We start from the raw sequence: 14,413 nt of genomic DNA on the forward strand, positions 1-14,413 counted from the left end.
AATATAATAAAACTTATATGGCCTGATATCATAATTTCATCGTACAGTCCGAAGAAAAATAAATTTTGTCACTTTATGCGTATTTTTTCACATTTCAACCGCTGTAACTCAGCCAATCCTCAACCGATTTACCAAATATATATCTTGTTTGAAAGGAAAAATTGTACTCTTCGAAAGAAAAAAAGAATAGTATAAATCCGTTATAAAATAAATAAGTTATTTAAGTTTCAAATGGAAAATCCATGAAACCGCGTTTTTCTCTATATCTACCGTTATAAAATTAATTTTCGAAGTGACCCAGAAAAACCAAAGGTATTTTCGTGGTCCAGGGACTTCAACTAAACAGAATTGGTACATTAGAACCCCTGAAAAATTTTCGTGTCGCACAGTGTAATGATCCCTGTTTTAGTATAGCCCCATTAAACTCTAGCCCCCCTATTAGGCAATCGACATTTTTCACGTCTTTTTTTCAGGTTTAAAATGTTTGATCCAACCGAGCATAAAATCGTTTTATGTTCTTTTTTTGTGTTGGTGTTATATATTTTCCATGATGATATATTCGTTTTTGCATGTTTTATAATATTGTAGATGCATTCGTGAACGCATGTCGATTTCACTCTACTCATTCAAGGTAGCGTTGTTTTTGATTATCCGATTCACAACCTGTTGGTTTTGTTGTTATTCAAGCAATTAACATTTAAATTCGTCATACAACATGTATATCGTCAGCTAAAATGCAAAAAGGCGTAACTAATAAAAGCATAATTGTGTAGGAGAAGCAAAAAACTGTTTTGAATGAAAAATATAAACATGTCATGTGAAATGGAAAAGTATGCCGGCAGGTTGATATTGCCTTTGACGAATAATAGACTATATTTTTAGTTTAGTTATTTAGTTTAAGTAAAAAATTTGAATTTTTTGTTAGTTACGCCTTTTTGCACTTACCAAATAAACCCACTTGTAGAAGCTCCTTTTTTGACCGCAGACGTGTAAAACTTTGTCAACACATGTAGTTTATTGACATTCACAATATTCATTGAAAAAGTCAATTTTCAATTTTTTGTTTGTTACGCCTTTTTGCATCTTAGCTAACGATATCTGTATTTGGAATTGGAGGAAACACAATGGCTTGTTTTTACAACATCTGGCGCTTGCATGAAGACATTGTGTAATCATCATTACAGGTATCAGGACTTCAATTTTGACTCAATCTCAGGCAAATGTTTATTACGACTGAGAGAGAGAGTGATAGAGACACATTAATTGTGTACTGTAAGATACGGTTATAACAACATATCAACCAGTACACACAGAGAAAAAATATAGTTCGGCCAAATATATTTACAAATTTTAATATCCTATTTCCAAAAATATAATTTTTTTTGGGGCTACATCAATTTGGATCCATTCGGAGACTAAAAAAATATTTCAAATGTTTGACTCGTTGTGGGGATCAGATATTTTGTTTGGTAATATTACGATGTACAATATATTTATGAAAATATATACTCTGTTCGTTTCATATGAGATTTATAAACATTTCAGAATGATGACCCTTTGTGCGGAAATACTAAAATGGGTAGACGGATAGGCTTAGTTAACATTATGAGGTTAGTTAACATATAAAGGTCCGGCCCATTTGGGCATGTCGAAAGTCCTAACCGAATTTTCCAAACAGAGTCTAATATGGTATTTTGAATACTAATTTTTGGGCAGGAATTTACTATGGTCACGCTGTTCCTTATAGCATATTAGAGAACAAAATAAATATTTATTATATCTGTCGTAAATATTTCAAATAGTGTCTGCTGATCTCTAAATCATGTCACTGACATGAAAACAATGCAATTTCATTCAATTGATTTGCAAAGTAACAACAAATATAATATCAAAAACTTCTTTTCTTTCCAATCAATGTCTGTTCTGCTGAACAATTGCATTCAAATGTTTTCCTGGTTATGTCGTATTCTAATTTCAATGGATACAATCAAGGCCAGATGTTTATTACGTAAAATTGTAATGGACACGAATATGATTCGTAGAATGCAAATTTTTAAAGGTTCTAGGCATTCAGGAGAATGGTATGAGGTAGAACGGTGGGAGCCTTTTATTCCCTAGCTTCAGTCGGGTGGGGGAGTTCTTGTCCGCCTCAAAACCAAAACCATGTTTCCACTACGTCATTATTATAGACTCCCTAATTTAGTTAATGGAAAAAAATGAAAGAAATTGGAAAAAAATAAAACAATATACCCCACAATAAAAAACCATGAATTTATACTGAAGTGCGGATATCAGTCGAAACCCTATGTTAAAATCTACTTTCAGATGATATTGAAAGGATACCCCTCTTAACCCTCGCCAACCTTTATTCTACGGGGAATTGAATTTGTATGTAGAATCCCAAATACTCTGTCACTCCTGATCTCTAACCCATGGTATGCAAGGAAACGTATAAATTATTTAAGGATTCATTTTGGAAAGACTATATTTTATTCATGACATATTATAATTATAAATTATGAAAATATTTAATTTATATAGAATAAAAATTATTATGAATAAATATTTCACAGAGGATGTAAATGCAGCAATAATATAAAATATAATAATTCAAATATCATCATTATTTCAATTCAATTTAAGACTCAATTAATTAAATTTAACTCAACTATATTTTAATTAACATTGAAATATTGTGTACATTATTGAATTTCAAATCAAATAAATATTAATTCATAGGTCCCTAATAATTAATTCATAGGTCGATAAAGGTAGTGATAAAATATATCATGCTACATATTTTTTTGAAGATGATATAGCAATGAGAAATAACATACAGATATGTAAGACAACATGTGATATTATTTAAGAAAGAAGAGAATGCTACTCTTTTGTTAGCACTGATCAAAATAAACAAACAAAATCAATAATGTAATGTATGTATGTACACATATGTGTACATTTATTTTCGTTTTTGTTTTTGCTTACCCCTTTATCCCGTCATGCTGAAGGCCTCCACTCACGAACTGGATGCGGGTGTACTCTCTTTTTCTTTCGAGAGTTTCTAGCTAATGGAGGAGAATTTTAGTTATGTGATTTTGGTTTTGTTTTGATCAATGAATCTTCTTGCTTTTCTTTTTTTATCAATGAAGGTGTTATTTTTTTACAATTATTCTTTTTTCTATTCTGATTTTATATTAATAGTAAAATGTTTTAGATATTATTCGAGGTGGGGAAGTATCCTCACCTAAATTATTGGTTTATAATGTTTAATATGCAAACTTGTTTCTTCTTGTCATAATTTAAATATGCATAATGGTTTAAAGAAAGAAAAAAAAATGTGGTATTGGATGGTACGATATAAGTACAAAATTCACATAATTTGTATAGAAAAGTTTAAAGGTTTTGAGTGTTATATAACTTTGAATAAGAATGTTTTTCAAACTTTTTGTATAAAATAGCAGTATGAATTTTTAATGTATTTTAGTCAAATTTATGATGTATAGTTAACTGCTTCAGATTCATTTGACCTCTATCTGGGCTTACTGTGGCTAAGTTCGATTGGATTTTGTTGAAGCTTCGGTTGTTAGCTCAAGATTTGATTTGGAGACTGGAATGATGTGTGGATTGCACAGCTTTATACAACTTTGTACCCTCTGTGCATTAACATTTGGCAGCTGTGTTGAAAAGCATATGTAGCTGTGGGCTTAATCTCGGATGCCTGTGTTGGATGTTGACTTTTCAGGTGGTTTTGGTGAAGTCTTCGAACGTTGATGAAATGGAGTCCACTTGCACCGCACGAGATTTTCGTAGATTCAGAACAAGTCTTGGATTTTTAGAAGAAACTTCCTAATGACGAAGTTAAAAGCTTCTTGCTTTTGTTTTCTTCCAACTAGATTTTGCCAATGTTGTTTGTAGCTGGTAATATGGGCGAGTTGGAGTATGTGGTCTGGCGTTATTTTGCCGCTTTTTATCATCCGATTTAGAAAATAAATGTTTGTATCGGATGTACCACTTTTACTTTTGCAATTTTTTATGAAAAATTTGTAATTCAAGTTCTGATTCTTTAGATAATTGTGAAACTTTACAACTTTAATGTCTTTGAAACTTTACGACTTTAGTGTTCGAAGGTTGAATTAAAAAGGAAGTCGCTAGGCTTAGCAGAAAATGATATTGCCTCATAGAATAATAGTTTGATGTTCAAAGCAGAATGTCAAATCTGCTAGAACGATTGTGATTGAAATCGAAATAGCACACTAAAACACTGATGATAAAAAAGGGTTGCCAATTTGATAATAAAATATATTTTTAATTAAAAATAATTAAGAAAATAAAAAATTTTAATTAAAATTATATTTTTCTAAATATATATATTTTTTTTAAATAGAAAAAAATATATAGATAAATAAAAACTGTCTATGAAATTTTCCCTAGTGTAGTTCCTTAATGGGTACCTCAGTCAAGCAGGTGTACTGAACATACCTTCCGATACTTGACCTGATTGAGGTTCCGTTGTTATCGATTGAAGTCATAGACCAAAACAAAAAAGAAGTGTAAAGAACAAAGCGAAAGAAATTATTAAAGTCAAATATCTAAAAAGAAGTGCGGACATTTTCGGTAAACGAATTCCATATTTTTTTACAATTATTTTTGTTGGTCGATCCAAATTCCAGAGACGTATTAATGAGGAGGGATCACCTATATATGAAGGTATGGATGCCGTAAACACCCAACATCAATATATATTTTGAGATTAGCTCTCAAATACTTCATGGTCACTAGTGAGTGTTTATTTTTGTTAATATAATAGATTCATAAAATTTTTAATATGCAATTTACAGAAAAATTGAGAATTGTGAAAGCCAAGATATGCTACCAGTGAACCAACATACGAACAGAGGCGACGATACTTTATGCAGCCATCCATAATCAGTTGTGGATTGGATTCCTGATGTACCCCTAATAAATTCGTTTAATAAATATTAACCTAATTGGTGTAGATTGCTTTGTATTCTCATTTGATATGATTCAATTGCTAAGATCCCTGTATCTTTAATTGTCGTCCACTACAAACCTGATAATTCAGGACACTTAGGAACTGAATAGACGGAAAAAAGTTTCAGCTGTTTAGATGTAGCACTCATATATAGTTTCCTCCAATTTTATTTAAATGGAGCACCATAGTTCTTGAATTGAAACTTTTTTCAAAAGGCTTTGATTTTGCATAACGTCCTGATATTACTGCAGGTCTGACGTCCGCGAAGTCATATATTTTTGTCCGGTTTTATGCAAATGGAGGAGCCTACGTTGCAAATGGTCATCTCTCTGAAATATGGTAGGCTCATTCAGTAACAGCATCATTCGTATGATGAGGCGTGTGTTAAGTGTTCCATATGGCTTCATATATATATTTATGGCTTCCTTGCTATTTAGAGGTTAAATGATGTAACCATTGCTTGTGGTTATTTAAGGAATGTCGAACGTGCCAAATCAACGATCGATTTACAGTGAACTGTGTTGCGGCGAATATACCAAGTGGTGCTTATGAAGATGTAAAAAATGCGTTTAATTCGTTTTTTCGGAAAATTTCATATTGGTAAACGTGAAAGATTTGCTTTTGTAGAAAATTTAGCAAATATCCAATGTCTTGGATAGATTCCAATATACATTTAATCCTATGGTCCCCCAAAGATGCTCCGAGGATAGGCTCTCTGTATAAGCGTGGAAAGCTCATGATGTTCCTGTTGCTTCCCACGCAGGAATGGGCAAGACTCTTGAGTTGCTCCGAAGAACATTTTTCTGGCCTGGAATGGTTCGAGATGTTAGGGACTATATTCGCAACTGCGAGATTTGCAAGACTACAAAATCCCCAAATGTAGTTCTTAAACCGCCAATGGGTAACTTAGTCGAAACATCTCGTCCATTCCAGCGATTATACATTGATATTTTAGGACCCTATCCTAGGAGCAAATCCGGATACATAGGATTGCTTATTGTATTGGATCATCTATCCAAATTTCATTGGATTTGTCCTTTGCGGAAATTTACTGCAACAGCAATCCAAGAATTTCTACAAAAGCAAATCTTTCACGTATATGGGGTGCCGGAGTATATAGTAAGCGACAACGGAAGTCAGTTCCGAGCGAACGAATTAAACGCATTTTTTACATCTCTGGGCATTAAGCACATTTACACGGCTTTATATTCGCCGCAATCGAATGCTTCAGAGCGTGTAAATCGATCGTTGATCGCTGGCATTAGAGCATTCCTTAAAAATGATCACAAGCAATGGGATCAAAACTTGACGGCTATTAGCTGTGCTCTGCGAAATAGCGTACACCAAGCCATAAAGTGCTCCCCCTACCATGCCCTTTATGGATTTGACATGGTAACACACGCCTCATCCTACGAATTGATGCGAAAACTGAGGTTACTGAATGAGCCTACCATGAATCTTCAGAGAGATGACCATTTGCAACTTATTCGTCAAAATTTGCGTAAGCATATTAAAGAAGCTTACGAGAAAAACCAATGTACCTACAATCTTCGAGCACGACAGAGAGCCTTTAACATCGGCCAGGTTGTGTATAGAAGAAACTTTGCTCAAAGCAATTTTGAAAAAAGTTTCAATTCAAAACTTTCGCCTGTCTTCATAAAAGCCCGGGTAAAAGAAAAATTGGGTAACCATTATTATATATTGGAAGACGAAGATGGAAAGCATACAGGAACCTACCATAGTAAGGACATACGAACCTGATTTTCGTCCTTTTTTCCGTCTAATTCAGTTCCTAAGTGTCCTGAATTATCAGGTTTGTAGTGGACGATTATTAAAACCACACAAGCCTTACCCAATTAACCCTAAACAATTTAGACCAATAATTAAACAGCAAACATTGTTCAATATTTATGCACATCTTTCATTTGCAATTGATAAACAAATATCCATAATCCAAAACAATTCCTCAAGATTATTGATCGCTGCTTCGTCTATTCTTGGTGTTTTCCTTGGCTTTTACTAGTCTGTGGGTTGACTGGAACAGTATATTTTTTTGCTTTCAAATTTCAATTTATTCTGTAAATTACATATTAAAATTTGATGAATTTATTATGTTAACAAAAATAAACACTCACTAGTGACCATGAAGTATTTGAGAGGTAATCTCAAAATGTATATCGATGTTGGGTTTTTACGACATCCATACCTTCATATATAGGTGATCCCTCCTCATTAATACGCCTCTGGAATTTGGATCGATCAACAAAAATAAGTTAAAAAAATATGGAATTCGCTTACAGAAAGTTTCCGCACTTCTTTTTAGATATTCCGACTTTAATAATTTCTTTCGTTTTGTTCTTTACACTTTTTGTTTTGGTCTATGCCTTCGATCGATAACAACGGAACTTCAATAAGGTCAAGTATCGGAAGGTATGTTCAGTACACCTACTTTATTGAAGTACCCATTAAAGAAATACACCAGGGAAAATTCATAGACAGTTTTATATGTCTATATATTTTGTTTCTACTTAAAAATAATATTTATTTAGAAAAGTATAATTTTAATTAAAATTTTCTATTTACATAATTATTTTTGAGTAAAAATATATCTTAGTCTCAAATTGGCAACTCTTCTTACCATCTGTGTTCTATTGTGCTATTTCGATTTCAATCGCAATCGTTCTAGCAGATTTGACATTCTGCTTTGAACATCAAACTATTATTCTCGAAATGAGGCAATATCATTTTCTGCTAAGCCTAGCGACTTCCTTTTCAATTCAACCATCAAACAGAACACACTGAAGCAAAAAAAAAAAAAATCTAAAATTATATAAAGAATCAGAGTTTGAATTACAATTTCTTCACAAAAAATCGCAAAATTAACAGTGATACCTCCGATACCGATATTTATTTTTCCATATCGGATGATAAAAAGGCGAGAATCAAGGCCAGACAATTTACTCCAACCCGCTCATATTACCAGCTACAAACAATCAAGGGAGTTTCTTCTAAAAATCCAAAATTCTTGTGAATCAAGCGAAAATCTCGTGCGGTGCAAGTGGACTCCATTTTATCAAAGCTTGAAGACTTCGCCAGAAACACCCGATACCTTCCAACACAGGTATCAGAGATTAAGCCCACAACAACAAAAACTTTCAACACAATTGCCACATGCTAAGGAACAGAAGGTACCCAGTTGTATAAAGCTGAGCAATCCACTCATCATTCCTGTCTCCAAATCAAATCTTGAGCGAACAACCGAAGCTTCAACAAATTCCAGTCGAACTTAGCCACAGTAAGCCCAGATAGAGGTCAAATGAATCTGAAGCAGTTTACTATACATCATCAAGTTGACTAAAATACATTAATAATTCATACTGATATTTTATACAGAAAGTTCGAAAAATATTCTTATTCCATAAAGATAAAACCACACAAAATCTTTAAATTTGTTTCAAAAATTATGTGAATTTTGTACTTATAACGTACCATCCTAACTATGTTTTATTCATTTTGTATATTTCATTAAACCATCATCATATATATTTAAATTATCTAAAGAAGAAACAAATTTCACATTAAATATGATAAACCAATAATTTAGGTGAGGATACTTCCCCACCTCAAATAATATCTAAGACGTTTTACTACAATTATAAAAAATCAGAATAGAAAAAAGAATAATTGTAAAAAAAAAACACCTTCATTGATAAAAAAGAAAAGCAACAAGATTCATTGATCAAAACAAAACCAAAATCACATAACTAAAATTCTCCTCCATTAGCTAGAAACTCTCGAAAGAAAAAGAGAGTACACCCGTATCCAGTTCGTGAGTGGAGGCCTTCAGCATGACGGGATAAAGGGGTAAGCAAAAACAAAAACGAAAATAAATGTACACATATGTGTACATACATACATTACATTATTGATTTTGTTTGTTTATTTTGATCAGTGCGAGTTAGACACAAAGCATGAGCAACAACATACAGACGAATGTAAGAGCTTAACAAAAGAGTAGCATTCTCTTCTTTCTTAAATAATATCACATGTTGTGTTACATATCTGTATGTTATTTCTCATTGCTATATAATCTTAAAAAAATATGTAGCATGATATATTTTATCACTACCTTTATCGAACATTATGTTATTTAAGAATACATTAACCCATTAGGGACCAATGTATGAATATCAATATATTTTATTACAATTAAAATGAAGACATTTGCTTAATATGTGTTAAAAAGAATTATTATTTAATCTCGAATATATTTTTATAATTATGTCTATTAAGAAATATATAATTTTTTCATAATTTTTTTTTATCTTTATATATAAATGTTATTATTACATTATGTTTTGAATAAAATAATGCTGTTCAATATGAATTCTTAAACAGTTTATACGTTTCCTTGCATACAATGGGTTAGAGATTAGGAGTGACAGAGTATTAGGGTTTCTACATAAAATTTTAATTCCCCGTAGAATAAAGGTTGGCGAGGGTTAAGAGGGGTATCCTTTCAATATCATCTGAAAGTCGATTTTAACATAGGGTTTCGACTAATATCCGCACTTCAGTATAAATTCATGTTTTTTTTTATTGTGGGGTATATTGTTTTATTTTTTTTTTCAATTTCTTTCATTTTTTTCCATTAACTAAATAAGGGAGTCTATAATAAGGACGTAGTGGAAACATGGTTTTGGTTTTGAGGCGAACAAGAACTCCCCCACCCGACTGAAGCTAGGGAATAAAGGCTCCCACCGTTCTACCTCATACCATTCTCCTGAATGCCTAGAACATTTAAAAATTTGCATTCTACGAATCATATTCGTGTCCATTACAATGGGTCCCATCTTCCTACTTTATCTAGGCTTGGAAACGATAATACGTTGTACAAAAATTAATTAAAATCCTTGTGCCAATAAGACGAGCCACCTTTAAGTATGCCGATTGTCATATCTCGACTAGCTGAGTCGATCTAGACATGTGTGTCCGTCCGTTCGTCTGTCCATTATAATTTGTAAACACGATACAGGCCACAGTTATGGACCAATCTTCACGAAATTTTGCATGTAGGATGGGTTCTGGCCAATGAAGACCCCTATTGTTTTTGGCAAAGATCGGTTAATATTTAAAGGATGAAGTGGACCAAATACTAAATTTTTGTTGGTTTTTCTGGTCGCTCCAGATGCCGCAGTTATGATCCGAACATGGTGAAATTTTACATGGAGAAGAGGATCGGGTCTAAGAATAAGCATACCTGTTTGGTCAATATTTAGCGGGTCAAATGGACCCTGCCTTTTGTGTGAAAAATTACAACATATATACTTGCTCCTGAGGGATATATACCCGAGAAGTTGATAATATATCCAAGAGGAGTTGTTGACCTTCAAATTGATACCAATTATATGGTTGTATGTACTCTGATGTGGGAGTTATACGTAATTAGGTAAAGGTGCTATGTGCATAGTATTACTATTACTCCATTAGAGGACGAAATGTCGCGCTGATCGCTTAGAAATTGTACATGAAATTCCGATTATGGTCAAGGAGACGCCTATAGTTTTTGGTGATGTTGCGATTTCATTCAGGGGGTGCAACGAACCGAAAACTTTAATTTTGTCAGATTTTCTAGTCGCTCTAGAGGCAATTATTATATGCAGAACATCACATATTTACAAGGTGGAGAGGATCTGACAAACTAGATAGAGGGGCTGTTTAGATAATGATCGGTCAATATTCCGAGGGTCAAATCAACCAGAACCTAAAGTGGCAAATTTTTTATTTTATGGCGAAAAAATCACTTCAAGAAAAAACATTTTGAAAAATATGCAAGACTTAGAAAGTGGAGTTGTTGATCTATAATCGGTAAAAAGGGTGCAAATATCACGAAATATAGAACCGCCGAAAGTTTGCTTTTCGTGGTAGTTGTGTAGGGTATCATATGGTCGGCCCCGTCCGACTATACTGCTCCGCTCAATGGTTTCTCTATAAAATTGTTTATAGTGTTTCAATTTCCAATATGTCGTTTAAGTAAATATATCCCTCCCTAATAAACACAATATCAAGCTATTCGTTACGACGCAGTTTGTCGACCTAGTAATTAGTTTGCAATGAATTGCAATTTGTTTCAACACTTTACAGGTAACAACGGCGAAATGAAACAAAAAAACTAAAACCAAACAAAAAATCAACAAATAAAACAGTCCATATTACGATTTCATTATTAATTAAAATCATTTGTTCTGCATTTATAGATTCTCTTTTTTGTTGCTGCTACGTTTTTGCATTCAAAATGAAACGTGTGCGTTGCTGGACGCTGTCGCCAACGGCACTGGCTGACTTAATTAATTTGTATTGGCCACAGTATCTCCCTCTGACCAATGGTACATGCCAAACGGTGCAGTGCAACACGTATCGATCTATGTATGTATGTTTGTTGCCGTTGCTGTTCATTGTCATTCAATCAATCAATATTCACACCCATTCTAATGATTTATGTATCGAATGAATAGATAACTATCTCATAGCGTCTATTTTTTCTCTAATCCAATGTGTAGAATAAAAGTAGCATTTTTGTGTCATAGAAATGATTTTGCCATCAATCCGAATTAAGAACAGATGTAGTTTGCGAGCGATGCCGTAAAAATCGGCCAATGCTAATTAATTTGAATACAATTAATTCTCAGTGAAATGCATTAAGTGTGAATAATGCGTTATCGCTAATTTTTTTTTGGATGTAGTGGATTTTTTAGTGAGATGCATTTTTTTGGAAATGGTTGGAATGATGTAAATTTTACAACTGTTGCGGTGTGCCCTTGTCATTTTATACGATTGACAATTAAATTACGATGAAGGTAGTATCGTCATATTCGGAGTCCTGACAACTGATCTACAAATGTTGCCTTGAAGAAGAAACAAGTGAAAAAGCGTTAAGTTCGGCCGGGCTGAACTTTGGATACCCACCACCAAAGTTATACTGACAGATACATGCAATGAAAATATAGGGAACATACCAAAAAGTGGGCATATACCGATAATTCTACAAACCGATTTATGTAAGCCATTATGAACACCAAATACAAACTTCAGCAATTTTTAATGGGGAGTTTTCCTAAAATCTGTAAGATCCAAAAAGTGGGCTGATGCTGATAACGCATGGTAGAGAATAAAATCCTCCAACTACTGTAATTTAGATTACAAAGGGTATGCCTAAAGGGGGACCAATATTGATTACATAGTGTAGGAAATAGTGAATATTTGGGGATATCATAATATGAGCGCTATGCTTAATTAATGATAATGTATATCAATATTTTAATTGTTTATCTCAATTCTTTCCTTCAGGAGGTATCACTATATTGAGGAGATACCTAAATGTCTACCGATATATTTCATTATCGTCATATTTGAGTTTTTTATCACAATATCTTTAGAAGGCGGAATGCTAACAATAGATGGCTAAATAATCTTTGTAAGGTAAAAATAGACTATTCCCCGTAACGACTACCGGACACACGGGACAAATCAGATAAATATTTTAATATAAACAAGTGAAAAAGCGGTAAGTTCGGCCGGGCCGAACTTTGGATACCCTCCACCATAGTTATATTGACAGGTACTATAAATGAAAATATAGGGAACATACCAAAAAGTGGACCTATACCGACATTTCTAAAAACGGATTATGTAAACCATAATAAAAATTTTAGAAATTTTTAAAGGATAATTATACCCTCAGCCTTATGGCTAATGAGGGTGTATACACTTTAACACGATGAAAATGTGTCTCATTGAAATATTGGTTCTAGTCCATGGTCCATGTTTCTTTGGACCAAATTTGTTTCAGAAAATTTAGATTTCATCCGAACTTTGCCCATCTCATTATTTCTTCCAAGCTTAGTTCAAATTCGAAGCTGGGGGATATTGGTCCACTCCTTCTGGTACCTCCCACACAGGAGCTAGGCCTAAATGCTGGTTTTAGTTCATATATAGTTCATTATCGAACCTTACGTTCTCATTTTTTTATCTCTCTATCCTCCGCAGGTGAAATGATTACAAAAGAGTCTTAGAACCAAACTCAAAATGCGGAACAAATCAGATAACTATTTTAATATTAACAAGTGAAAAAGCGGTAAGTTCGGCCGGGCCGAACTTTGGATACCCTCCACCATAGTTATATTGACAGGTACTATAAATGAAAATATAGGGAACATACCAAAAAGTGGACCTATACCGACATTTCTAAAAACGGATTATGTAAACCATAATAAAAATTTTAGAAATTTTTAAAGGATAATTATACCCTCAGCCTTATGGCTAATGAGGGTGTATACACTTTAACACGATGAAAATGTGTCTCATTGAAATATTGGTTCTAGTCCATGGTCCATGTTTCTTTGGACCAAATTTGTTTCAGAAAATTTAGATTTCATCCGAACTTTGCCCATCTCATTATTTCTTCCAAGCTTAGTTCAAATTCGAAGCTGGGGGATATTGGTCCACTCCTTCTGGTACCTCCCACACAGGAGCTAGGCCTAAATGCTGGTTTTAGTTCATATATAGTTCATTATCGAACCTTACGTTCTCATTTTTTTATCTCTCTATCCTCCGCAGGTGAAATGATTACAAAAGAGTCTTAGAACCAAACTCAAAATGCGGAACAAATCAGATAACTATTTTAATATTAAAAAAGGGGGTTATATGGGGACTACCCCAAAAAGGGGGTGCATATTAATAATTTTTTGTAGGGAAATTTGTTACCATATATGACTACAAAATACCAAATTTCAGGGAATTCGGTTGAAAAACGTGCTCAAGAACCTCAAAATAGCGAAAATTGGGGGAACTCTTATATGGGGGCTACCGGAAAAAGTGGACCTATATTTATAATTTTTAGTGGGGAGATTTGGTACCCCATAAGAACCCAATGTACCAAATTTCAGCGAATTTGGTTGAAAACCGCGCTCAAGAACCCTAAAATACCGAAAATTGGGGGGTGCCCTTATATGGGGGCTACCCGAAAAAATTGACCTATATTAATAATTTTTAGTATAGAGATTTGCTACCCAATAAGAACTCAAAGTACCGAATTTCAGCGAATTCGGTAGAAAAATGCGATCAAACCCCCCAAAATACCTCAAAATTGGGGGTACCCTTATATGGGGGCTATCCGAAAATATGGACCCATATTTATAATTTTCAGTGGAAAGATTTGCTACCCAATACGAACTCAATATACCAATTTTGAGCGAATTCAGTTGAAAAACGCGCTCAAGAACCTCAAAATACCGAAAATTGGGGGGTACCCTTATATGGGGGCTATCCGAAAATATGGACCCATATTTATAATTTTCAGTGGAAAGATTTGCTACCCAATACGAACTCAATATACCAAATTTGAGCGAATTCAGTTGA

General features: G+C 33.5%; 1 protein-coding gene across 1 annotated transcript; it reads left to right on the plus strand.

Moving 5' to 3' along the window:
* The first annotated feature begins 5,809 nt into the window (after nt 1–5,809).
* On the plus strand, nt 5,810–8,286 carry LOC133324269 (uncharacterized protein K02A2.6-like). The gene is made up of 2 exons (XM_061533116.1): nt 5,810–6,585; nt 8,118–8,286. The coding sequence occupies exons 1-2, from the start codon at nt 5,810–5,812 to the stop codon at nt 8,284–8,286; spliced, it is 945 nt and encodes a 314-aa protein (XP_061389100.1).
* Nucleotides 8,287–14,413: the final 6,127 nt, after the last annotated feature.

This window comes from Musca vetustissima, unplaced genomic scaffold (genome assembly GCF_032173495.1).
Source record: "Musca vetustissima isolate MV318-11 ecotype Yass unplaced genomic scaffold, APGP_CSIRO_Mvet_v1 utg138048, whole genome shotgun sequence".
In the NCBI taxonomy this organism is placed as follows: domain Eukaryota; kingdom Metazoa; phylum Arthropoda; class Insecta; order Diptera; family Muscidae; genus Musca; species Musca vetustissima.

Bases quoted from the DNA above. Each gene is read 5' to 3' on its own strand.
- LOC133324269 (XM_061533116.1), top strand. From the start codon at position 5,810: ATGGTTCGAGATGTTAGGGACTATATTCGCAACTGCGAGATTTGCAAG. The intron at 6,586-8,117 runs GTATAGAAGAAA...CTTCCAACACAG, and splicing joins TTTAACATCGGCCAGGTTGT to GTATCAGAGATTAAGCCCAC.